This window comes from Myxocyprinus asiaticus, chromosome 17 (assembly GCF_019703515.2).
Source record: "Myxocyprinus asiaticus isolate MX2 ecotype Aquarium Trade chromosome 17, UBuf_Myxa_2, whole genome shotgun sequence".
Classification (NCBI taxonomy): domain Eukaryota; kingdom Metazoa; phylum Chordata; class Actinopteri; order Cypriniformes; family Catostomidae; genus Myxocyprinus; species Myxocyprinus asiaticus.
The window spans coordinates 45,812,540-45,839,396 of record NC_059360.1 but is presented as its reverse complement, the minus strand read 5'-3'; the positions used below and the strand labels follow the sequence as shown (position 1 = coordinate 45,839,396).

Sequence of the window (26,857 nt, the reverse complement as noted above, 5' to 3'; positions counted from 1 at the left end):
ATTTCTGGACATCTTACAATTTAGTGATTTATTTTATTATTTTATTTTGAGTAATACGTTCGGTCATCTAGTACTAAACTGAAGATTCTGAAGGTGCAATCGAACTGTTGTACAATTGTCACTCCACCCACTAAAGCTCTATGGAGACGCATGGGAACATCATTGGTTGAATGTGTCTCCATCAATCCATCAGTGAAGCTCACAGTCTGATTCCAGTGCCAGAAGACCATCAGAGCCACAGCATGACCATAGCATGACAACAACCATGACTAAATATCATACACATTTCTAGCGCTCTTCGACCTCTGCATAACGATATGGGGCAAAATCATCCATTAATATTGTTTTTCAAGACTCTATTGGCGTTCTTTCTTATTGTGGGAAACATTAAACCTGGTAAGCGTGCTTTTTATTAATTATTATTATTATTAGTTACATTACATTTTATTTATAATGCATTTCATGTTATGGAACAAAAAATAATAATCTCATGTACACAGATGAGCTAATATGATGTATGAGATACATGACAGTATTTTTATATACTGTGGTGAAAAAATCTAATCAAAAGTTTTAGAGGTAGATGCATAATCATTAAATTAATATATAAAATCATATCAGTATTTGATGCATAATGATTAAATTAATATATAAAATCATACTTGCTATATAGCAAACATTCGTACTGTACAGAATTCCACTTACCTATATTTATGAACAATATAAAGTGTACTTACTGTATAATGCAATATGAGATCCAAAAGCATGAAACCACATTGAAAATCTGGGATTATTTCTTAAAAAAAAAAAAAAAGAAAAAAAAAAGTTTAGGATATTGAAGAAAGATTTTTTTGTTTTTGTTTATATATATATATATATATATATATATATATATATATATATATATATATATATATATATATATGTATTAAATCAGGTGCATGCTGATAGTAAAGCAAAACAGTGACATCATTTCTAATATATATATATATATATATATATATGTGTGTGTATGTGTATAAAAATAATTAAAAAGGGAAAAAATGCAACAATTTTCACTTGTGGTCTCTGACTTTAGGACTCCACTGTATACTATTTAACATGCACAATACATTTGTATTGTTTCTTGTCCCAATGTGACTCGTCTTAGCTTCCTATTTGGATTCTAAAATGAAGTTTCCATCCTCTGTATCAAGAAAAAACACAACAAATCACAGGAAGGCTGGATTAATTAAAGCTGACTGCAGTGATTAAAGAATGAATAGTAATTGCAGTGAGGGGGCGGATCCGCATGACCATCTTACTCAGCCATAACTCAGTTAGCGTGAAGTGACCCCAAATGCCACCCATTCAATATTATTCATCCCTTACCTTACTCTGGTAGACATTTGCCAGATCCATTAAAGTATTCAATTACTTCAAATTGCTATGATGACCCAGAGGCATTAGAACTAAAAGAAACCCTCTTTTGCCTTTTTAAGAGTATAATACATGTGAATAACATCAATATCAATCTCTTACAGTATTATCAGATGGTTGGATCCATGCGCATGCAGAGGACAAACTCTTTAAAAAACTCTTCATTGGTTATAATAAGTGGTCGAGACCCGTGCAAAACATCAGTGATGTTGTGATAGTCAAGTTTGGCCTCTCCATCGCCCAGCTTATTGATGTGGTAAGTTGCTATTTTGCATGTTTTGTTAAAATGCATTGCAATACAAAGAAACCTGGTTATTCTTGAGTGGCAAACCAAAGCGAATTGAATGCATAGAAAATAATATCATGCTATATACATTTTGAACACATGAAAATGTCAAGCCTAATCGTACTGTAATATCTGTAATGTCTTAGAGTTATCATTGTGCGGTTTGATAAAAACGTGAATGTAAATTATGCCTTAAAAAATAAATAAAAAAGTAAAAGGCAGCTTGTGGCAGTTCATTAGGTAAAGTCCATCCTAAGTCCAAGGTTCAGGCAGTGGCCAGTGTAATATCCCATGTCTTGCAGTTGGAGTTGGCATCAGTTCATCCTTCTGGAAGTCCATCGTAGTAAACTGAAGTGATATCTGGCTGGCACAGGCTGCAGTTAGTAGTCAACACGTAGCAGTGGTATCAAACATCAGGCAGAACCGGAGCTGGATGTGGCAGGTTCTGGTGACCTTGGGATATGTATCCTGAGGTTAAAACAGGGAAACAAATAGAATAATATTAGTGTAGATGCCATTCACTTTAAAACAGAATTATAGATGATGAGAAGTGTTTCCTAATGCAGCATAAATATGAATTGATGGATAGATTAGGTGTATGCCTGGCTTAATAGATGAGTCTTTAGTCTAGACTTAAACTGTGAGTGTGTCTGAGTCCCGAAGACTATTCCATAGTTTAGGAGCCAAATAGGAAAAGGATCTACCTCCTTTTGTGGATTTTGATATTCTAGGTATTATTAACAGGCCAGAATTTCATGATTGTAGTGAACATGAATTAATATAGTGTGATAGAAGTTTGCAGAAGTACTGTGGAGCTAGACTGAACAGGTAGCCAGTGTAATGATGATAAAATAGGGCTGATATGATCATATTTCTTGGTTTTAGTCAGCACTCTAGCAGCTGCATTCTTTTATGCCAGAAAATAAGAAAAGCACACAATTTGAGGTATGATTAATCTCCATAGTGCAAACGTTATGGGACATGTTATGCTCCAAAGTTTAACACTTAGGGTTAAGCATGTGCTGAGCAATAGTAATAGTGATGCCAAACACCACTAATAAATGCTCTCTCATGTTCCACTGACCTCTGTTTGAACCTGACTGTGTTTTTATGTGATTTATTATTTGATTTCTGATATTCTCACAGGATGAGAAGAATCAAATGATGACAACAAACGTTTGGCTGAAACAGGTGACACTTTCACATTTAATTTTAGTGATCAGTACATCATATAGTGCTGTACTAGAGACAAATGACAGATGAAATAATCATTTAACCTTCAAAAAACCTTTAGAGTGGAACCAAATGGTATAATTACATTCTGTAACATATAATAAAGCCATTAAACCTGAAAGTTAACCTTAACTAATTACTAGTTGGAATCATGTACAACCACATGGATAATGCATTCACTCTAATTTTCATATAAGATCAGTATTCATTAAATCAATTTAATGCACTTATGTTCCCACGTTTTACCTAATGGTGATCAAACACTTGATTTGTAAATTATTTTATGTTAATAAGAGGGCACATCACTTAAATCCAGTCTAACAGCATGACCTTGCTTTACAAAATATGTTAAAATAAAAATGTACTGTAAGATGTTTTTAAGGTCTTCCCATAGGAGAGACAAATCACCAATGGGAGCACATTATATCTCGTTTCTTTCTCCGAGGCAGCAATATGATTAAAGGGAGACTTTTACTGGTCTTCTGCTTCTTAAGTGTTTCTCCTGAGAAAAAGATCATAATTTCAAATGAGTCTCCTCTAGAGATTCAAAACACATTTTTAATTTCTCCTTTTTATTTTAGGAGAAATTTTAGGAGAAACATCTAAGATACTTGAAGAACTCCATTAAGTCTCCATTAAGTTAAATAGTCTGAACTATGAAAGCACAACCTTTGAAGAATAAAAGATAAAATAGCTTTTTTTGCACATATAGGTAACAATATTTACTTACATATTTGGTAATATGTGATCAACTGTATGCACTCTCTGCCTTTGACATCTATAGGAATGGAACGATTATAAACTGCGCTGGAACCCCTCTGATTATGATAATGTAACGTCCATTAGGGTCCCATCAGAGATGATATGGGTACCTGACATTGTCCTATACAATAAGTAAGTGCTGATCCTCATTCCTAAAGAGATTTGAAGATATGATGTAAAACACTTGACATATGCGTGATATTTTGTTGTCAAGGTGGTCCTAGATATTTTGACATTAAAGGTTATGGTTAAACTAACATAGTCTTGTTAAAATTATGAGATCAGAAGAGCAGTCCAAGTCTTTATGGTTGTTAATACTGTATCTGCAGCTCGTAGATCTAATGCTCGTATCTGATTTGATTGGTATTTCTGTAACATTAATATGTGAAATCAAAAAGACATGGCGTGAAATAAGATGTTAAGCACTGCTGTAGTTGTTTGAAAAAAAGTTGCAAATTTTAATCTCCTTATAAAATGTCAAATGGCTTATCTATTTTTAGAAACACCAGGTCTGTCTATATCTAGGAGGCATGTTTGATATCAAATAAAGTGAAATTGAGGTCTCCTTGCATCAACGGATTCCTGAAGCAAAAAATGAGATTGCAGTAGATATTTGAAATAATTATTGCAATTACCATGGAACATCTTCCTACAGTAATAAGGAAAGTTTTTAACTCAAATAGATCAAAGACACTTTCAATAATTCATCCATATTTTACACAAAGCACTTTTTAAAGGGTTCGTATCATTTTTTATCATATCATATAACTTTTTTAGCATTCTATTTTCTATTCCCTGAGGTTTACTCAAAGAGTCATAAATACGTTTTATATGACCATTTTACACCCTCTCGCTGACCCTCAACCATCAGCATTTGTGGCATAATGTTGATTACCACAGGGTTACAGTAAGGCACTTACAATGGAAGTGAATGGGGCCAGTCTATAAATGCTAAAATGCAGACTCTTTTGGAAGTATGGCCAAAAAACATAAACATTTTGCATGTTAACATGAATTTAATGTGATATAATCTCTGCTCCATATCATTTTAGTGTGAAAAAATTCGCTTACAAGGCTTATACCATTACATCGCATGGCAACAACATTGTAAAATTGGATATAACTTTACACAGAAAAGGTTAGTGATTTAATCACACTAAAATCATGTTAACACATATAATGGTTACATATTGTGGCTATACTTTTAAAACCATGTGTATTTTAGCATTTATCAACTGGCCCCATTCACTACAACTATAAGTGCCTCACAGTAACTGCGATTTTTGCTCCTTTATTTTTTTTTTAATTTTTATTTTTTAAATGCTGTCAAATGGCTTCTCTTCGCATGTGAAATGGGTAATAGTGTTTTGCTACATTTATTTGCTATCTACATGTTTGCTGATGTGATTAATATAGTTTTTGCTGCATCATCCTTTAATAACAGCCTCAATAACCTCATGATATGACCCCGATTGAAAGTTTTTGCATTCATTTGGTTTGCTTAGTTATACATTTTGGATTATTAAAGGTTTTACTGCATGGTGTTAAATGGCCAAGATACTACAAGATAGACTGCAGTTTTAGAATCTGCTTTTTCGATAGTGCCGATGGCGAGTTTGCTGTGACTCACATGACCAAAGCCCACCTCTTCTATACGGGCAAGGTAAGCTGGGTTCCACCTGCCATCTACAAGAGCTCCTGCAGTATTGACGTTACCTTCTTCCCGTTCGACCAACAAAACTGCAAGATGAAGTTTGGTTCCTGGACATACGACAAGGCCAAGATTGACCTCGAGCAAATCGAGAACACCGTAGACTTGAAGGACTACTGGGAGAGCGGAGAATGGGCCATCGTCAACGCTGTGGGAACCTATAACACAAAAAAATATGACTGTTGCCACGAGATCTACCCAGACATCACCTTCTTCTTCATCATACGTCGTTTGCCTCTGTTCTACACCATTAATCTCATCATTCCATGCCTTCTCATCTCCTGCTTGACAGTGCTGGTATTCTACCTGCCATCAGACTGCGGAGAGAAGATCACGTTGTGTATTTCCGTCCTCCTTTCCCTCACCGTCTTCCTTCTCCTCATCACAGAAATCATTCCTTCAACATCTTTGGTCATTCCATTGATTGGCGAGTACCTTCTCTTCACCATGATCTTCGTCACACTCTCTATAGTCATCACTGTATTTGTGCTGAACGTCCACCATCGTTCTCCAAGCACCCATAAAATGCCCCATTGGGTCAAGTCGGTATTTCTGGATCTCATCCCTCGCTGGCTTTTCATTCGACGCCCAGAACCTGATCAGAAGCGCCAACGGTTGCTCGTTTTGCAGGAGAAGAACAAGACTCCCAATCTCAGCACATTCAAAAGCTGGTTGCAGCAGGAAACAGATGTAGATGGAAGAGGCTATCAGGACATGGAGTTTGGAGTAAAGATGGGTATACCAACCTCCGTCTCTTGCCCGTCTGCCACGTCTCTGCATTTGTCTGAGTCTGAGCCTTTACTCCAGAAGTTGGAGCTTCAGCAGTTGGGACACTTAGTGAACCTCTGCCAGCATCCAGCAAAGCTGACGAACCTTGTGTCAGACCCAAGCATAACCTTTTCACCTTGTGTCCTACGAGCTCTGGACGGGGTGCGGTACATCGCTGATCACCTGCGTGCTGAGGATGAAGACTTTTCAGTGAGTGGACCACATCTGTTTGATTATATCATGCATTTTTGTCTTAGATGTTGTTTAGGCTGTACATTTTGCATTGCAAGCTATTGCTGAATGGGACATTTGCAATTGCAATAAGCGAGTCGATAAGATTTACTAAAGATTTGCACATATGAGCACACCTGAAAACTTCATAGCACATGCAAAAACTGTCTGAGCTGATCTACTATAGTCTACTGAGGATTGCGTCTTTTGGATGCACAAAATAGTGCATCTTGTCAGTTTTAGCGTGTTTGCCTTTATCAATATACAATTTGAGATGTGCCTCCAACAAAACAAAGGGCTTTGTTAATTAAAATTGATTAAATTGCACCCACAAATTGCTTGAAAGTAATTACAAAAATGGTAACTGCGAGAGTAAATTAATGTGACAGAAAGGCAGGTATTATGCTGTCATATAGTGTGTAAAGCACAGGGTTGGGGAGTAACGGAATACATGTAACGGGATTACGTATTTAAAATACAAAATATAAGTAACTGTATTCCACTACAGTTACAATTTAAATCATTGGTATTTACAATACAGTTACATTCAAAAAGTATTTTGATTACTGAAGAGATTACTTTGCATTTTATTGTCATTTGTTTCATTTAATATTTAGACCTTTCAGATGGAAAACATTTATACATATAAATGATGCGATCCAAATTGCATTTAAACAGCGGTGAAACACTTTCTTATGATGTGTTACATTCATACGAGCAGACAGAGAAGTAAGTTTGAAGTAAGTTTGGAGCAGAAGAAATAGAAATAAACCTTAGGCTAAGCTAAAATGCTATTTCTAGCCATTACATGCACATGTTACCAGGCACGATCATATTTTTATCAGGAAAATTCACGTTGGATCATAATTTCTTTTTTCTAGTAAGACCTTTGATATTAGGGCAAAAATCGTATTCCTGATAATCATTTTTGTATTGTTTTCCTGTAAAAATATCTAAAAATCCTTAAAACAAGATCAGTTTGATTGATCTTGTTTTAGAAACAACACTGCATAAGATATTTCGGTTTTTCAGAGAATGTATTTTTAACATGTGTATTTTGTCTTACTGTACTGGCAGAGTTTTTATAGTCAAAACAAGTGAAAAAATCTACCAGTGCTGAAGAAGTAATCCAAAGTATTTAGAATACGTTACTGACCTTGAGTAATCTAGTGTAATACATTACAAATTACTTCTGTAGTGGAATACATTTCAAAAGTAACCCTCCCAACCCTGGTAAAGCATGATGTAAGCACAATTTTAAATTGATTATGTTTAACATGCCGACAACGCGTGTGATCAGTAAAGGCGCTTTAAAGGCCTTTCCTTTATCGGGGAACGGTTTAGAAAAAAAAAAAAAAAAAAAAAAAACGGGTTATGTAAAAAATTATTGGAACACATAGTCCCCCGAATTAACATTGCATGTATAGAAATTTACCCGCGATCTTACCGGCTTTTCCATTAAGCGCAAATGTTATGCACCTACCTGTTTATGTTTGATGTCAAAAGCATAGGATAATATGAAGATTTCAGATCTTATGGAACTGCATTTTTCTTGCGTTGTCAGATTTTTTGAATGAGCAGATTTTAGGTAATTGTGCTCCTTTACACTCAAAGTTGGATGTAGGATATTCCTACTTGATATCTCTGATCTCTGACCATAAAAGGCATTTCATTGCCTGATGCTCGGATGAAAATGTAAGGAAACAAAACTGCAAAGCTTTTAAGTGTATGGAGACGACTCATGGCAACCAAATTCTAGAGGATAATTATATGCATTGTTAGCATAGAATCAAATGTTTTTAGAGACAGCTGTGTAAAATACGTTAAATTACATTCTCTTTTGATAATCGTACACCTGTAGATCAAATGCTAGAATTGCATAGCATTGTTTATCCTCTGCAATTCAGTTGCTAGCAGACGTCTCTTGTGGCAATCAAATACCTGCTTAAGGGACCATTTACAGTTTTGTTTCCAAACATTGAGTAATAAAATGTCTTTATGGTCAGAGATTGGAGATATCAAGTCCACATCTGACTTTGAATGGAATTTAAATGGCATTCAGATGGCATGGCATAAATCTTCCAGGGTGCCGACATATTTGCGTGACATTATGCACCTGCATCTCGTCAAAATCGCTCTAAATTTTCGCACGAGTTTCCAAATTGCAAGTGTGACTTCAAGTGTTCCATTAGACTTATCCAAGTCTTTTGGAAAGGCCGACTCTCAGAGATAAATGGAACGCAGCATAAAAGCTACAAAACTCCAATTCACCAACAAGTTTAAAATCAGCTAAATGACTTGATGTGACATGTTTAATTATGTCTTTGCATTGATAATTTAAAAAGCGCAAAACCCAGTGGTGTGACCAGATATTCCTCAACTGCTATTGTCACAGTCCTCATAATAAATCAGATTGCATTGTTTGTCTCCATTCTCTGTAATGGTTTCAGATTGTGCTATCTGACCACTTCCTATTCTGCACTATGTTTTCCTTTCGACAGGTCAAGGAGGACTGGAAATATGTGGCTATGGTGATTGACCGTATCTTCCTGTGGATGTTCATCATTGTGTGCCTACTGGGGACAGTTGGTCTCTTCTTGCCTCCCTGGATATCAGGAATGATCTGACTGCTTTAGGAGCCAAGATACAGACCAGAATCAAGAGCCATGATAAAGATTTCCTTGATGGAAGCCAAGTACATTGGACATTTGATATATGAAAAGAGGTGATTTTATTTCATCTCCTTCTCTGATGAGAGATTCTTTTATGTAACAACAGTAGATATCTGTTTGTTGTGGGTTTACTTGCCACAGATCATTTTCACAACACAAGAAACTTGGCTCACTTCTCATTGAATACCCTGACATTTAACACTATCTAACTGCACCCAATCCCAGTCATTTCCATGCATAAAGGCAAAGGCCTTCACAAGAGCAATATGCAAAATTAACCTTTAGAAAAAGCTTATGTGACCCTGACTGGTGGTAGTTCAAATCAGTTCAGTCTCTACCCTTTATCCAAATGTTAAATGAACCGTAGATTACTTTTTGCACCGCTTTCAACAGCAATTATCTGCAAGGTCAGAAGGCAACTCTTATTTATTGCTAACTTTCCTCGTCTTTGAATCGCAATGCTTTTGATATTATGAGGGTTGTGTAATTATGCATGTTGGGTGTATGAACTATGTAGGTCACGGATAAAATGGTAACTGAAAGTTGCGTAAACTACATTTACACTGTGAAATTTTGCTTGCCCTTACAAAAAAAAAAAAAAAAAACGTAGAGTTCGGCAAATTAGCTGCAAATTTGCCACTCATTATTTTCACATGCAAATAAGCTTGTAATTCACTGCAAATGTTTGCCAGAAGTTTGCAGCTCTTCACCGGTAGGGGTGAACCTGAAGCAAACCTTTGGTAAAAATGGACAATTTGCAGCAAGTTTGCCAAAAAGCTCATTTGCATTTGAAAATGATCAGTGGCGAATTTGTGGCATGTTTGTGTCATTTTTGCAATGAACTCACGATTTTTGCAAGGGTGTCCATTGAACTAAAAAGTATTGTGCAAAATTTCTAAAGCGAATGAAGCCCACTAAAGCCAAAATCTTTGATAGGAGAACCATTTGTCTTCTATATTAAAGAATAAATCGTGGCACGAAAATGTCTTTAATTGACTTTATTAATACAAATGACCTTATGTTCCAGTTATGTCCCTTATAGCCACATTATACTACTGTACAATGTTCATATCATTTAGAGTTTAAATTTGATTATGAAGTATAGGGGACACGATGCCCTCAATACAGGACATTTCAGCACATTTCACCGCCCGCCGGGTTCGGTGGAGTTTCCTTTGACCATTTCGCCGTCTTCGTTTTGACCAAAATACGGGATATCCTGATGCCATATTTGATTTTTGACGGGAGTGAAACCTTGGCTGTGAGGGATAGATTTAGTCTCTTCAGTGGCGTGCACTGCAGAAAGCTCCAAGATCACATATATTTTTCATAATGTTTTCTGGAGTTTTTAGTCTACAGTTTTTTTGTTTTGTTTTGGAAATATATATTTTTTTCAATGTTTCTTCAGCGAAACGATCTAAAACACTTCAGATAATAGTACAACCCATTGAAGAGACAGTATAAAGACTATCGAGTCTTTCCCTCCCAGCCCCGTTGTTATTACAGTCAGAAATTAAAAATGGCGCTATTGTGAATAAGTAGGGAGTGAAGGGAATAAAAATGTGGAAATAAAAATGCAAAACTACCTTTCTCAAAGGAAAGAAAAATCACATATGAGACCTCACTGACGTCTCATTTATTTCTCCAAGTAGCAATTAAATGGAGAGCAAATGGAGACTGCTCAGATATTTCTCCTGAAAAAGACCCTACACGAGTCTCCCTTAGAGTTTCAGAAGTCTCAATCTGTGCTCAGATTTACCAAGAGAACAAAGTCATCAATTAAAAGTCAGATATTTCAAAATGAACCCCAATTCTTAATTAGCTATGCTTATCCACATTAATTTTATACCTTTATTATCTTACAGTTGTCAACAACTCATTTGTGTCTATTTTTAACTCTACCAAAATTAAATCATGACACTTAAATTAATCCTCCCGAGGTATAAAAGAGCAACCTCGGAGCAATATATTTTTCTTTCTGTTTAACATTCTAAAGACAAATGAGATGATATAATCATTATAATGTCTCTCCCTGCTGATAGTTGTGTATAAAACAAGTGAATTAACTCCATATTTCCAGGCCTGGAAATGTTTCCATACATATACAGTATATATATATATATATATATATATACAGATGCTGGTCATATAATTAGAATATCATCAAAAAGTTGATTTATTTCACTAATTCCATTCAAAAAGTGAAACTTGTATATTATATTCATTCATTACACACAGACTGATATATTTCAAATGTTTATTTCTTTTAATTTTGATGATTATAACTGACAACTAAGGAAAATCCCAAATTCAGTATCTCAGAAAATTAGAATATTACTTAAGACCAATACAAAGAAAGGATTTTTAGAAATCTTGGCCAACTGAAAAGTATGAACATGAAAAGTATGAGCATGTACAGCACTCAATACTTAGTTGGGGCTCCTTTTGCCTGAATTACTGCAGCAATGCGGCGTGGCATGGAGTCGATCAGTCTGTGGCACTGCTCAGGTGTTATGAGAGCCCAGGTTGCTCTGATAGTGGCCTTCAGCTCTTCTGCATTGTTGGGTCTGACATATCGCATCTTCCTCTTCACATTACCCCATAGATTTTCTATGGGGTTAAGGTCAGGCGAGTTTGCTGGCCAATTAAGAACAGGGATACCATGGTCCTTAAACCAGATACTGGTTGCTTTGGCACTGTGTGCAGGTGCCAAGTCCTGTTGGAAAATGAAATCTGCATCTCCATAAAGTTGGTCAGCAGCAGGAAGCATGAAGTGCTCTAAAACCTCCTGGTATACGGCTGCGTTGACCTTGGACCTCAGAAAACAAAGTGGACCAACACCAGCAGATGACATGGCACCCCAAACCATCACTGACTGTGGAAACTTTACACTGGACCTCAAGCAACATGGATTGTGTGCCTCTCCTCTCTTCCTCCAGACTCTGGGACCCTGATTTCCAAAGGAAATGCAAAATTTACTTTCATCAGAGAACATAACTTTGGACCACTCAGCAGCAGTCCAGTTCTTTTTGTCTTTAGCCCAGGCGAGACACTTCAGACGCTGTCTGTTGTTCAAGAGTGGCTTGACACAAGGAATGCGACAGCTGAAACCCATGTCTTGCATACGTCTGTGCGTAGTGGTTCTCCCCCACATTTTTGAATGGGTTTTGTTTCACAATCCTCTCCAGGGTGCGGTTATCCCTATTGCTTGTACACTTTTTTCTACCACATCTTTTCCTTCCCTTCGCCTCTCTATTAATGTGCTTGGACACAGAGCTCTGTGAACAGCCAGCCTCTTTTGCAATGACCTTTTGTGTCTTACCCTCCTTGTGCAACGTGTCAATGGTCGTCTTTTGGACAACTGTCAAGTCAGCAGTCTTCCCCATGATTGTGTAGCGTACAGAACTAGACTGAGAGACCATTTAAAGGCCTTTGCAGGTGTTTTGAGTTAATTAGCTGATTAGAGTGTGGCACCAGGTGTCTTCAATATTGAAACTTTTCACAATATTCTAATTTTCTGAGATACTGAATTTGGGATTTTCCTTAGTTGTCAGTTATAATCATCAAAATTAAAAGAAATAAACATTTGAAATATATCAGTCTGTGTATAATGAATGAATATAATATACAAGTTTCACTTTTTGAATGGAATTAGTGAAATAAATCAACTTTTTGATGATATTCTAATTATATGACCAGCACCTGTATATATACAGTGCATTCAGACCCCTTCATCTTTTTCACATTTTGTTATGTTGCTGCATAATGCTTTAAAAAAAGCATTCGGTCTATCAGTCTATCTATAATGATAAAGCAGAACCCAGATTTTTGATAACTATTTATTTTTTATTAAAAATAAAAAACTAAAATATCACATTGACATAAGTATTCAGATCCTTTGCTATGACACTTGAAATTTAGATCAGGTTTATCCCATTTCTCTGGATCATCTTTGAGATGTTTCTACACTTTGATTGGAGTCCACCTGTGGCAAATTCAATTGATTGGACATGATTTGGAGAGCTCAGAGACAGGATTGTGTCAAGGCACAGATCAGGGGAAGGCTACAAAACAATTTCGGCTGCATTGAAGGTTCCCATGAGCACAGTGGCCTCCATAATTCCTAAATGGAAGAAGTTTGGAACAACCAGGACCTTCCTAGAGTTGGCCGCCCGGCCAAACTGAGCAATCAGGGGAGAAGGGCCTTGGTAAGCGATGTGACCAAGAACCCGATGGTCACTCAGGTTGAACTCCAGAGATCATTTGTGGAGATGGGAGAAACTTGCTGTAGGACAACCATCACTGCAACACTCCACCAATCTAGGCTTTATGGAAGAGGGGCTGTAAGGGGGTTCAGTGGAAAGGAGGCGGCGAGAACCGGCTTAATAATATAAATAATAATTTAATAAACAATTTAAACAAAACACATAACTATAAACACACAGTACAGCTGTCTGTAATTCTCTCTCTCTCGAACTGTCGTCCCCGGCCGCCTTTATCCCTCGCGCGCCCGATCAGGCTGATTGGGGACCGGGTGTGTCTCATTCCAGCCCGGCCCCGCCCTCCTCGGCTCTACAGGGGCCAAACGGAAGCCTCTCCTCAGCGCAAGACACATAAAGAAAGCACATAAAGGACTCTCAGACTGTGAGAAACAAGATTCTCTGGTCTGATGAAATGAAGATTGAACTGTTTGGCCTCAATTCCAAGTGTCATGTCTGTAGGAAACCAGGCACCGCTCATCACCTGTGTAATACCATCCCAACAATGAGGCATGGTGGTAGTAGCATCATGCTGTGGGTGTGTTTTTCAGCGGCAGGGACTGGGGGACTGGTCAGGGTTGAAGGAAAGCTGATTGCAGCAAAATACAGAGATATCATAAATGAAAACCTGGTCCAGAGCTCTCAGGACCACAGACTGGGCCGAAGGTTCACCTTCCAAAAGGACAGTGACTCTAAACACACAGCCAAAATGCAAGAGTGGCTTAGGGACAACTCTGTGAATGTCCTTGAGTGGCCCAGCCAGAGCCCGAACTTGAACCCAATCAAACATCTCTGGAGAGATCTGAAAATGGCTGTTCACCGACAGTCCCCATCCAACCTGACAGAGCTTGAGAGGATCTGCAGAGAAGAATGGCAGAAAATCCCCAAATCCAGGTGTGCAAAGCTTGTGGCATCATACCCAAAAAGACTTGAGGCTGTAATCGCTGCCTAAGGTGCTTCAACTAAGTACTGAGTTAAGGGTCTGAATACTTTTGTCAATGTGATATTTCAGTTTTTTCTTTTTAATAAATTTTCAAAGGTATCTGCTATGTCATTATGGGGTACGGAGTGTAGATTGATGTGAAGAAAAAAAAATAATTGAAAGCATTTTAGCATAAGGCATCAACATAACAAAATGTGAAAAAAACGAAGGGATCAGAATACTTTCTGAATGCACTGGATATATACACACTGGAAAAAAATGACAGTAAGATTTAAGTAATTTTTTTTCCCGCAAGTTTTTGCACAGTTTTATTTCATTTGAATACAAGATTTTAGTACATTTGAATGGTATAAAACTAATACACTCTACTTAACTTCATGACATAATATTTATTAAAGTGAGTACATTTAACTTAAACATTTCAGTTAAAACAGTAACTTTTACTTATAAATCTGATGTACGTGGTACTTAAATATACTTAGTAAAATTTCAAGATAAACATTTAATTACTTTTCACATTTTTACTTTCCTTGCCTTCCACAGGGAAACTTAATGCATGCTATGTAGTCTATAAGACAACATCACCTTGCTTAATAGGCAATAAAATAATGAAACAGAGCTGATCACGCAGACCTCAACACTTGGTTCACAAAACACGATGACCGTAACAAACAGATTTCTTTTTCTTTTAAATCATGAACAGATAATTACAAAGTACAAAATAAACTTCAGAAAATAAGAAGTTACCATACGTAACAACAAATTCAACAATAAAAATGGTGTAAATAAACTTGCAAATACTGAAACCATGCAAGCTCATTAATTATTCAAGCCCACATGCTGGGAACACCAGCTTCGAAAAGTACAATTTAATTATTTTATTTCCTGTGAAATTTACTCAAATTAGTGAATAAATATTACAAGGCATAATTCTTTAGATTATTATAAATGACACGTTTTAAACATAACAATCATAAATAATATTTACTTATAAACTAATGCATTATTTTTTACGTTTAAATTGAGTATTTATGTAGAATTGACATAATATTTCCAAGTTCATGTTTAAACTAACTTATTCAATGAGGAAAGTTCAGTGTATACAGTATATGTGTGTATATACAGTATATATATATATATATACGGTATATTTTTTAAATCCTTATCCAGTCATCACAAACAACTAGAAACAATATGAAATTTCATTGTACATGAAGTGCAGGAACCCTGTAACTTATTGTAAATATGCAAGACTAGTAAGAGGCAGAGATAATACTAAAATATTAATTAATTGGGCATTTTTGTGATTAAAAATTAGCTATACTATATAGAGATGCATATTAAAATGATTATACATTTATTTTCTAGAAATATATATTTGTTGATGTTTAGAGTAAAAATGCTTGGAAATGACAAAACTGCACAAGTTTGTCATTTATTTCCACAAACATTGCAGACATCAAACTGACTTTTGAAATAAAAATGACCACAAGCATAATTCTCAATTTCACAACAATGCTGAAAGCACTGCTTTCAGAATCATTAATAAGCATAAATAAAGCAAGTTGTGCCAGGTAATTTATAATTGAATTCATCCTCCATTCTACCCATTGGATTAACACACCCGTCCAGCATCCAGAGATCAGATCTACGGTGTGAGGGGTTTGGCTACATTGGCTCGTACTCTGGCCTGGTCCACAGCGTCCAGGAGGTTCTTGGAGTCCATGGCGAGTGTGTGAGCAGCGGCCAGCATCTGTTTCTTACACTCATCTTTCAGAGAAGTGATGGAGTTCTGCTGAGCCAGACGCATCTTACTGATCAACTCGGCTAGATCTTTATTCAACAGCTTCTGAGTTCCTTCAATCTGAGAGATGTAGAAGAGCAAGAAGAACTTGAATAAAGTTCTAAACTAAACATTTACAATTGTGTTCTGTCTGAAATAGTTGTGAAGAGGTGGCTTAGTGGTTTAATTGAATGTTTGCTGAGCTGGTTTACATCTCACATTTTACGCTTGGTGGCCTTTGAATCTATCAAAGGTTAAGGGTGTTTTACCTCAGATCTGATGGACTCATGAAGAGTTGGTAGAATCTCTTCCACACTGTGGATTAGACTGCGCAGTGTCATCCCTACCGACTGGCAAATGAGAGAATAACAATCAGTCATTTATATACACACTACCTGACCGAACTTAATAACTTGTATATTTCATAATCTTTTAGGTAGCACTAGATTTTCAGTTGCATAGCTGAACTCAGTGAGACATTAATTTCACGTACCTTCACAACGTTGACGTACTCGGAGGCCGGTAATGTGTTGACATCATTCTTTAGCTGTACCACCACCTTCACCATCTCCATGACATTATGGTAGACCAGATCATCTGTACGGTCCAGTTCTGCTGTGGGAGCCGGCTATGATGGTCAGAATAACTCTGTGTTAATATCAATTAACATTCATTTAAAACAAGAGTCTAAAAATAACTTTCTGCCACAACTGGCAATGACTGGTGAATTTAAGAAAGTTACTCCCGAAAATATTTCATATATTAGTGTGTTTCTTCAACTTCAGGCACTTTTAGCACAGTGGATTTCTAGAAAGTAAACTGTTGTTAAATCTTTTCATGCTTCATACGTCATGAAAATTGTCACCACAGTTTCATTTCCAGCACATTTTAAATTCTGTATTGTGTTTAATAGAATTCTGGATATGACGCTGATGGAAATGACATTTGTAATATTTTTCAAATAAAATGACCGACTCCTTTGTCTTGCTAAGGCTAATTTTATCGCTTACATTTTATGTATCCTTAAATAAACACAATTAAATAATATTTTCACACTTTTTGCATAATCTGGCAAAATTTTAGCTTGACTGGAAAAATATCCTGCTCACAGATGAAACTGACCTTGATTTTTCTTTGTTTTGTCTCAATATTTCATCTCAAGCATGCTCTTCATTGACACTTTTGTCCAACAAGCACATATACTTTTGAAAATAAAACTTTATTAGGGAAAAATTGTGTGGTGGAAATGATGCCACAACTGTAAGAAATCATTTTCACACAATAAATATTGAAATGGTTTGTCTGTTTCACATTCTGTTTAGATTATTATGGTTTTAAACACGTAATTTTTTTTAATAATATATTTTCATATTGAAAGTCTGGGACAAAGCTTAAACCATAACATCTGTACATAAAAAAGGCCTTTAAAGGAACTGATAAATGTTTCTAAATCATAGAGACCTTCATATTACAAAACAAATTTGGAAGAATAACAAAAAGAAACACCCGTATTTTTCTTATGTATAGTTGTATATTTGGATTTATATAATTATTTCCTCTTTAGCCCCCTTGTGTGTAAAATGATTTAGCTTTCTAGTAAAACTTTTAATTGTAAATTGTGCAACAAACAACTATCTAAGCTTTTCTAGACTGTTTATATTTTATTTGAATTGCTCAAATTGCTTGAATAAGTCAGATAAAACACTCTCACTGTATGTTGCAATATTATTAACCCTTGTGCGTCAATTTTACTCAGAGGTCCTTAGAGGACAAAAATGTCCACTTCAAAAAACTGCCATAATAATATTATATATTAATATTTTTTTTCCACTTTCAATTAGTAAATTTTTTAACCAACATCAGTCCTGATCATAACTACCAAATATTCATTCATTTTCAGGATTTTAACCCTTTAAATGCCAGTTTGTTTATATAATGCCACTGTTGTTTTTTACTATTATATATAATTATTTTCCATATACTAAATGCTAAGGGACATTTTGTTTTTGGATTATCAGAGTCTGGGATATGTCAATGATTAGCAACATCATTGATTTTGATGCATTATTAATTTTTGTGCAGTTTCAGATAAAAAATAAAAAAAAACTTACATAATGTATACATAATGCCACTGTTGTTTTTTTACACACACACACACACACACACACACACACTGACATCCATGCCAACACACCCACACAATTTTAGCTGCATCATTTATTAAATTGGCCTGCAGTGCTCTATAATACAGCAAACAGAAAATAGGGGAAAAGCTTGTATTTGCTCTATAGGCTAAACATGAGAAAAAATGCCGCCATCTGGTGGAAAATATTAAAAATGTAAATTTTGAAGCCAGGGCTCCAGAATGAAAGCATAATATCATAGAATTCATGATTTTATGCTTTAATGGCACTGGGATTGCAAATATTGTTTTAATGGGTTTCAGTGGGGACATTTTTGTCCTGAAGGTCCTGAGTGTAACTATTTTGTGTACACAGTGTATTATAGATGTATTACAGGAACTGAGGTTGAAATATCAAAATTCCCCCAAAAAATACACACCTTTGGCAAAATTTATGCCATTTGCATTTACAGCCAAAATGATTGAAAAAGCAAAATTGGAAAAGACAAAAATGTCCTGAAGGTTGCACAAGGGTTAAAGTAATTCTGTTTTTATTTGCATTTGCATTTTATTTGCATTTGCTTTTCAAGTGTTAATTTTTGGTTCAAAACTACCGCTGCCACTGCATAACTTTGAGACAAAATACTGTTTTTTTTCCCAACTTAATCAAGGCTGTGTAGGTTGTGTGAAGGTTGTACAGGAATATAGGAAAAAGCCCTTCGTTTATCCTCTCTCTACCGAGCCATTATCAGTCTAAGCTCACAAGGCCCAAAGCTCATCAGGGTTGAGTCACAGAGCTCTCAGTAAAACCTGCCACTTTGATTGCTGCCATCTGCTTCGTCTGGAAACTTCCAAAGAGTGACTAACACCTTGTACACAGCGGTTTCAAAGAGATCAGAAGACTCTGCAGCCTTTCACCCCGTCCCTAACTGTATTACAGAGCAATTACCTGAGCGAACACCCGTGGGGGCTTCTCTGGGGGACCTTGGAAATCAGCTGAGAGAGAAATGCAGGGTGAAAATATTTGAATAAATATGTAAGAAGGACATTAGAAATAACTTAAATATGTTGATGAACATTTAACGTAGTTTAAGGAACAGTTCACTCAAATATTCAGATTTAAACCTGTCCTCGTACAGAACAGAGTTTTCTCAAAATTTCTACTTTTGTGTTCCACAGAAAAAAACAACAGCATATTGGTTTGGAACTATATTAGGGTGAGTAAATTATTTTTGGTGTAAAATGTTTCTTTAAGAATACATTTGAGCTGATATTTTTTATTTTATTTAATATGATGTGCAATTGTGTGTTAAAAAACAAACTGACCTTGGTCTGTCTCGTTTTCTGACATCTAAAATGTAAAAAAAAAAAAGAGAGAGACCATGTAGAACAAACAAGTGTCATGATAGGAAAAAGACAATTACATTTTAAAAGTGACTTTCAGTATTCTGTATATTACCACTTTGGCCATTGTGTCATCATTGGCAAATGGATCCTGAAAAAGATATGGAGAAATGTTATGAAGGCGCTGAAATTCATGTTTTCATTTCATTTCAACATGAAATGGCATTTGCAACACATTTTACTTCCGTAAACAAACAAGCAGAAGAAATGTGAAAACAAACCAAAACATTGGTTCCCTGTCTGTCACTCACTCGAAGTTGTGTCGATGTAGTGACACTAGGGGTTCGATCTTGAGAGCCCCAATCACCTTTGCTTAAAATAGAAAAGGCCAATGAAAATTGGCGAGTGGAATTTGCATGCCACTCTCTGCCCCGGACATACGGGTATAAAAGGAGATGGCGTGCATCACTCATTCAGATTTTTTCTGTGGAGCCGAATGCTTGTATGTTCGTCCTCTCACCTATTGCTACGCTGCTGGATTTTTTACGCCGCATTTCAGTGGTCATCCTCGCACAGTCGAGTGTGGTGCTTGCCCTGGGCACTTCGGCAGTCTGAGTCTGCGGGTGCTAAAAGAGTATATTCAAAAGAGTATATTTTCTCTAAAAGAGCTCACGCAAACGCTTGCCGTCTTTTTAAAGATGTCCTTCCGTGTTTGCGCTATTGGATGTGGCCGTTATCTCTCCCCTCCGGATACCCATGAAATCTGCCTCGAGTGTCTGGGGCGCCAGCACGCTGAGGCAGCTTTCATGGAAGTGTTGTGTTCTCATTGCGAGAACATGTCCATGAGAACATTGCGGTCGTGGCTCGCTTCCTTCTTCATGAAGCAAGGAGCCACCGCGTCTGCTCCCCAACCCGGTCCATCCTGGGCTGATGCTCAGCCGGACGGGTCGGCAAGCACCGCAGGCGATCTGGATGTGGACATGGGAGCGTTTCCACCAGCTCAGCCCCCGCGGACCTCCCATCCCCCAGCATGCTCTTTCTGGGCTTTTTGGCGATACCGTTAAGGATTTCGCCCATCGGTTCTCGACGGTGAGGAAGCAAACCGAGGCAATTAAACACATCCTGCCACAGCACAACCCGGCTGCCTTCAGGCCACCATGGTCCCGCACCCCATCTGCTTCTCACTAGGGCCGTTCCCCTGCGGTGCCAGCCCCGGCTCCAGTACCATCGGATGCCGGCCTCAGAAAAAAAGATCCTCCCGCAGGAAGTCAGCTCCACCTGCCCGTCAGCCAGCCCCCAAGAACCCAAGATGGGCTTCAGGGCTGTCCTGACATTGGCCACCCAGGGATGAGGCAACTACTCCTGACCAGTCTGGCCCGGGGCATCTCTCCAGCCCCACCATCGCCCCTGGGCCAGCGCGTGGTGAGTCCTCAACCATGCAGCGGACGCGGTCTCACGGCAGGTAACGCTCCGTGGGGAGTGGAGACTCCACCCCCACATAGTCCAGCTGATTTGAGAAAGATTCGGGGAGGCACAGGTAGACCCGTTCGCCTCCCAAGACTCCTCTCACAGCCCCCTGTGGTACTCCCTGTCCGAGGCCCTCCTGGCATGGATGCCTTGGCGCACAGTTGGCCTCGGGGGCTATGCAAGTATGCGTTTCCACCTGTGAGCCTCATTGCACAGACTCTGAGTCAAAGTCAGGGAGGATGAGTTGTGCCGTACTGGCCCAACTGGACTTGGTTCTCGGATCTGATGCTCCTGACAGTAGCACCTCCCTGGCACATTCCCCTGAGGCAGGACCTTCTCACTCAGGGACAGAACCTGCGGCCGGACCTCTGGAATCTCCACGTCTGGCTCCTGGACGGTATGTGGAAGACCTAGCAGGTGGTAGACACAATCACTCAGGCCAGGGCTCCCTCTATGCGGTGGCTGTATGCCTTGAAGTGGTGTCTTTTCGCTAACTGGTGTTCTTCCCGTGGGGAAGACCCACAGAGATGTGCCGTCAGGTCTGTGCTGACTTTCCTTCAGGAAGGGCTGGAGAGATGGCTGTCTCCCTCTACTCTGAAAGTGTATGTGGCTGCCATAGCAGCTCACCATGATACACTGGATGGGAGACCCTCACGACAGCACGACCTGATCAACAGGTTCCTCAAAGGCTTGAATCCTCCTAGACCGTGCCTGATCCCCTCTTGGGATCTCTCTGTGGTCCTACCTGCCCTACAGAGAGCCCTCTTTGAGCCCCTGGAGCAGGCCGACCTCAGCACTCTGTCCCTGAAGATGGCCCTCCTGGTGGCACTCACTTCCATCAAGAGGGTGGGGGACCTGCAGGCGCTCTCTGTTACCAGTGAATGCCTGGAGTTTGGGCCGGCACACACTCACGTGATCTTGAGACCCCGGCCCGGTTACGTGCCCAAAGTTCCCACCATTCCTTTTCAGGACCAGGTGGTGAATCTGCAAGTGCTAACTTCAGAAGAGGGAGACCCGGCCTTGTCGTTGCTGTGTCCAGTTCACATCCTGCACATCTATCTGGACCATATGCAGAGCTTTAGACTCTCGGAGCAGCTCTTTGTCTGTTTTGGAGGACAGCAGAAGGGGAAAGCTGTCTTCAAGCAGAGATTAGCCCATTGGGTTGTGGATGCCATTTTCCTCTCATACCAGTCTCAGGACTTGCCGTGCCCCTTGGTAGTCTGGGCGCACTCCACTAGAGGTGTTGCATCCTCCTGAGCACTGGCAAGGGGGGCCTCTCTAGCAGACATATGCAGAGCTGCAAGCTGGGCTACATCCAATACCTTTGCGAGGTTTTATAACCTACGCATAGACCCGGTTTCGACCCGAGTGTTACGCGGTAACAGCAGGTAGACCGGGCAGCCGGTTGGGTGTAGCGCTTGCATTGCGCCTTTCCCCTTTTTCAAAGATGATAATGTGCGCCTTTTTGTCCACAACAGTTCCCCGTACCCGGTGAACTCTGGACGCCTCTTTAATTCTTAAGCACTGTTCGGTGACGAACTCGGCAGAGGAGTAATGCCACCAGGCCCAGTACACGTGGTATTCCCCTTTTTCAGGTGAACCTGTGTGCCTGGGCTCAGTGCTCCATGTGTGGTGATTTCCCCCTTGGTAATCCTGAATGATGAGTTTCCACTGTTCGGTTTCCCCTTTGGTGAACCCTGTGTTTCCCCTTGTCAGAGCTTTCTCTGCCTCGGCCACTATGCTGCATACCCTCTCTGTAGATAGGGCCCTCCTGTGGTATCATTCCATATGTGAACTTCCCCGTTGGTAAGTCCATGTGAGGTATGCTCCACATGTTAACCTCCCTCCGGCAGGATGTGGTCTCCGTAGTGCTCTCCTTCCTGGAGAGGGAAGAGCACTTCCCAGTACTATTCTAGAAAGTGCTCGGCGGGAGATTGCTTAACAGCAAATTAAGAAAGGCACCGCCAGTAGCCTACTTGGGTAAGTGCCTCCTTCCCCCTTAACGGGACTAGGGAGACGCCTTAACTAACTCGCTGTAAGGTCACGATGTAGTTGAGTGCTTGCTGCGAGGCATGCAGCAGCTTGCCCATGTCCACTCTTCCATACCTCATGACATGGTTCAGCACCTGTGGCATTTCCTATAGGAACCCTTAGTGTCACTACATCGACACAACGTTGAGTGAGTGACAGACAGGGAACATCTTGGTTACTGATGTAACCTCTGTTCCCTGATGGAGGGAACGAGACGTTGTGTCCCTCCTGCCGCGGCGCTGAACCGGCCGCTGACATGGCCGGGACTCTCTATTGGCTCCTCAGCATAAATCTGAATGAGTGATGCATGCCATCTCCTTTTATTCCAGTATGTCCTGGGCGGACAGTGGCATGCAAATTCCACTCGCCAATTTTCAATTGCCTTTTCTATTTTAAGAAAAGATGATTGGGGCTCTCAAGATCGAACTCCTAGTGTCACTACATCGACACAACGTCTCGTTCCCTCCATCAGGGAACAGAGGTTACATCAGTAACCAATGAAAAACTTTATAAGGAATACCATTGCCTTTGCAGTAGTGTTTTTGGTCGAACATAAAACTAAAGTTAAGCTTACACATTGCACTTTTCTTTCTTTTGTAAAAATTATTTTTGTGATCCGCAAAAATAATTTCTTAATCAGTGTCTTTTTGTTTAGTTTCAAGTAAACATATCTAAACTTTCTTAAAAACAAATTTTTTAAATTATCTGAGAAGTAAACGTTGCTAAAAACAATTAAAAAATAATTGACCACACTCAAAAAATATTTTAGCCTATTTTTTTACCGATTAACAATTTTTATTGATTCACATATATGTACCTCATAAAACAAAACATAGATACATAGAATTACCCCTCCCCATTCCCAATCCCACCCTAACCCCAACAACATAACAGTGGTCCCAAATGACAGACACACACATGCACAAAAAACAAAAACAAATAAATAAACAAATAAAAAAACACAACAACAATAATCACACATCCACAAATGACAAATACCCGCCCCATTTCTCCACAAACACTTTATACCACCCTTCCTATCTCCGAGCACCACTCCTGAAAAGAGGGCGCTCCAGCCAACCTCCAGCCCCTCAAAATGATCTGCCTGGTGATCATGACACTGGTTAAGACCCAACTTTTTATGTGTCTACTTTCAATGTCAATGACCGCCCCATCACCCAAGATACAGCGTCTGGGGCAGAATGATACCTGAATGCCTAACACATCGCACACCAGACTCTGCACCTTTAACCAAAACTTCTGTATCTCAACGCACCCCCAAAAGACATGGGTTATATCTTCGTCCTCTGATTGGCATCGCCAGCAGGTGGGTGTGTCTTTAAGATCAAGCCTATATAATTTAGAGGTGGTCCAGTAGAACCAATGTAAAATCTTGAATTGTATAAGGCGCACCCTTGCATCTCTAGATGCAGTTTTTATGTTTTTTAAAATCCTAGCCCATTCTCCCTCCTCCAATTCCAAGTTTAAATCTTTCTCCCATAATCTCTTGAGAGTGGTTGAGACTCCGTCCCCCAGACTCTGAATTAATAAGGAGTAATACACTGATGCCTCATGGCCTTTTACAGAAGCAGAACTCACCTCTCCAAGAGTATCTGCTGCTTTAAGGGGGTGTATGCTACTCCCAAAAATAGTACAGAGCAAGTGGCATAGCTGAAGATACCTAAAAAACTGAGATCTGGGGATCCCAAAATATTGAACCACATTTTCAAAGGATCTCATCACACCACTCTCATAAAGATCACCGAGTGTATTAACCCCCCTCGCAATCCACCCTGACCAACAAAAAGGGGACTTATTAATGCATAGTTTGGGGTTTAGCCATAGGCTCGAGGCAACATTTAGATAAATATCTGAATTAAACACTCCGGATACTTTTGTCCATACTGAGTGCAAATGTGAAATAACGGGGTGTGATTTCACTTCTCTGGTTAGATTGATAGAAAGGCTTTGCAATGGCAAAATGGGGTAAGAACTTCTTGTTCAATGCAGAACCAGGGAGGGGCTCTTTCAGGTGGAAGCGACCAATGAGCCAAATGTCTGAGACCGAATGCATAATAATAAAACAAAATCTTGGGTAGGCCTAGCCCACCTTTGTCAATCGGCCTATGTAACTTATTGAAATGTAATCTGGGGCGCTTACCGCTCCAAATGAAAGACTTCGCTATGCTCTCAAATTGCTTGAAATAAGAGAGGGGGACATCTACCGGGAGAGACTGTAGCAGGTAGATAAATTCTGGAATACAGTTCATTTTAATAACATTAACCTTCCCAATCATCGATAAATGTAATGAAGCCCACCTGTCTACATTGCTCGAAAACCTTTTTATTAAAGGGTCAAAATTAACTCTAACTAAATTAGACAAATTTGTTGGGACACATAATGCCCTGTTTGGGCCACTGGAAGGCGCCTGGCTGGAAGGCCGTTACTTGACAGTAGGCTGTCAGAGCCAAAGCTTCGGATTTAGACCAATTGACTTTGTATCCAGAGAATTTGGCAAATTAATTAATAATTCTGTGGAGGCAAAGCAAAGATTTAGTAGGGTCAGAGATGAATAATAAAATATCATCTGCATAAAGCAGAAGCTTATGCGCCATGCCTCTCGCCACCACCCCTGGAAAATCATCTTCCCTTCTTATCGCAGCTGCTAATGGTTCCAGGGCAAGACAGAACAATAATGGGGAAAGAGGGCAACCCTGATGGGTGCCCCTATCCAGAGTAAAATAATCTGAAATTAATCCATTTGATTGTACCGCTGCTACAGGGTGTCTATAAAGTAACTTGATCCAACCAATAAATGTACTCCCGAACCCATACATTTCCAAAATCTTAAAAAGATAATCCCATTCTACCATATCAAACGCCTTTTCGGCATCAAGTGAGATGGCTGCGACCGGAGTCTGATCATTCGCCACTGACCACATGATATTGATGAAACGCCTAATATTATCAGAGGAGCTACGACCCCGAATAAACCCCACCTGATCTATATGTATAAGAGATGTCATAACTTTACTTAATTGGTTAGCCAAAATTTTAGCCACAATTTTTACATCTAGCTGGATCAGGGAAATTGGACGGTAACTTTTACACTTGATTGGATCTTTGTCTTTTTTAAGAATCAGACTGATCTGGGCTTGTGTTATGGTTGGCGGAAGCTTCCCATTCTTTAATGATTCTGAATAAACTTCTAACAAAAGTGGAGCCAGTTCCGTAGCATAAGATCTCAAAAATTCAGTAGCAAAACCATCTTGCCTGTAGGCAAGGCCTTAATTACCTCACCAAGCTCTTCCAAGGTTATCTCAGAATCAAGAGAGTTTTTTTGCTCAGTCGTCAATTTAGGGAGTTCTAATGGTTCCACAAAATTTCTAATATCTTCATCAGTAGAAGAAGATGTGAAACTATAAAGATCAAGATAGAATTCTGTAAAAGCATTATTAATATCAGTGGCCGAGGTAAAAATTTCACCACCACCAGATTTCACTGAGGGAATGGTAGAAAAAGACTCTCTCTGCTATATATATCTAGCCAAAAGCTTCTCTGCTTTGTCCCCTGACTGAAAATATGACTGTCTTGCCCTGAATAACCAAAACTCCACTTTCAAACTGTATTTCAAACGGGTCAATTCTCTGATGCCATTAGACGACATTCGGTGCTTCAGCTCTGCCTCTGCACTTTTAATATTCCGTTCCAACTCCACTAGTTCTCGTGCTTTGGATTTGTTGGTGAATGAGGCATAATGTATGGTCCTGCCCCTAAGAACCGCCTTAAGTGCCTCCCAAGCCACACCCACAGAGAATACTGAGG

The 26,857-nt window shown here is 39.0% G+C and overlaps 2 protein-coding genes across 3 annotated transcripts in view; one reads left to right on the top strand and one right to left on the bottom strand.

The window, feature by feature from the left end:
• The first annotated feature begins 303 nt into the window (after positions 1–303).
• On the top strand, positions 304–9,989 carry LOC127455328 (neuronal acetylcholine receptor subunit alpha-2-like). The gene is made up of 6 exons (XM_051723125.1): positions 304–396; positions 1,524–1,675; positions 2,852–2,896; positions 3,723–3,832; positions 5,303–6,389; positions 8,912–9,989. Exons 1-6 carry the CDS (start codon positions 318–320, stop codon positions 9,035–9,037), a joined length of 1,599 nt encoding a protein of 532 aa, XP_051579085.1. The 5' UTR covers positions 304–317; the 3' UTR covers positions 9,038–9,989.
• Positions 9,990–14,560: 4,571 nt separating this feature from the next.
• ptk2ba (protein tyrosine kinase 2 beta, a) overlaps positions 14,561–26,857 on the bottom strand; it is a 40,520-nt gene continuing 28,223 nt past the window's right edge. For both annotated transcript variants that reach the window (XM_051723116.1, XM_051723117.1), the window contains exons 26-31: positions 19,649–19,684; positions 19,516–19,540; positions 19,139–19,185; positions 16,561–16,695; positions 16,337–16,417; positions 14,561–16,148 (exon numbers count right to left, since the gene is read on the bottom strand). In XM_051723116.1, coding sequence (XP_051579076.1) covers positions 15,933–16,148; positions 16,337–16,417; positions 16,561–16,695; positions 19,139–19,185; positions 19,516–19,540; positions 19,649–19,684 — 540 coding nt within the window. In that variant the 3' untranslated portion in view covers positions 14,561–15,932. The remainder of the gene's footprint in view (positions 16,149–16,336; positions 16,418–16,560; positions 16,696–19,138; positions 19,186–19,515; positions 19,541–19,648; positions 19,685–26,857) is intronic.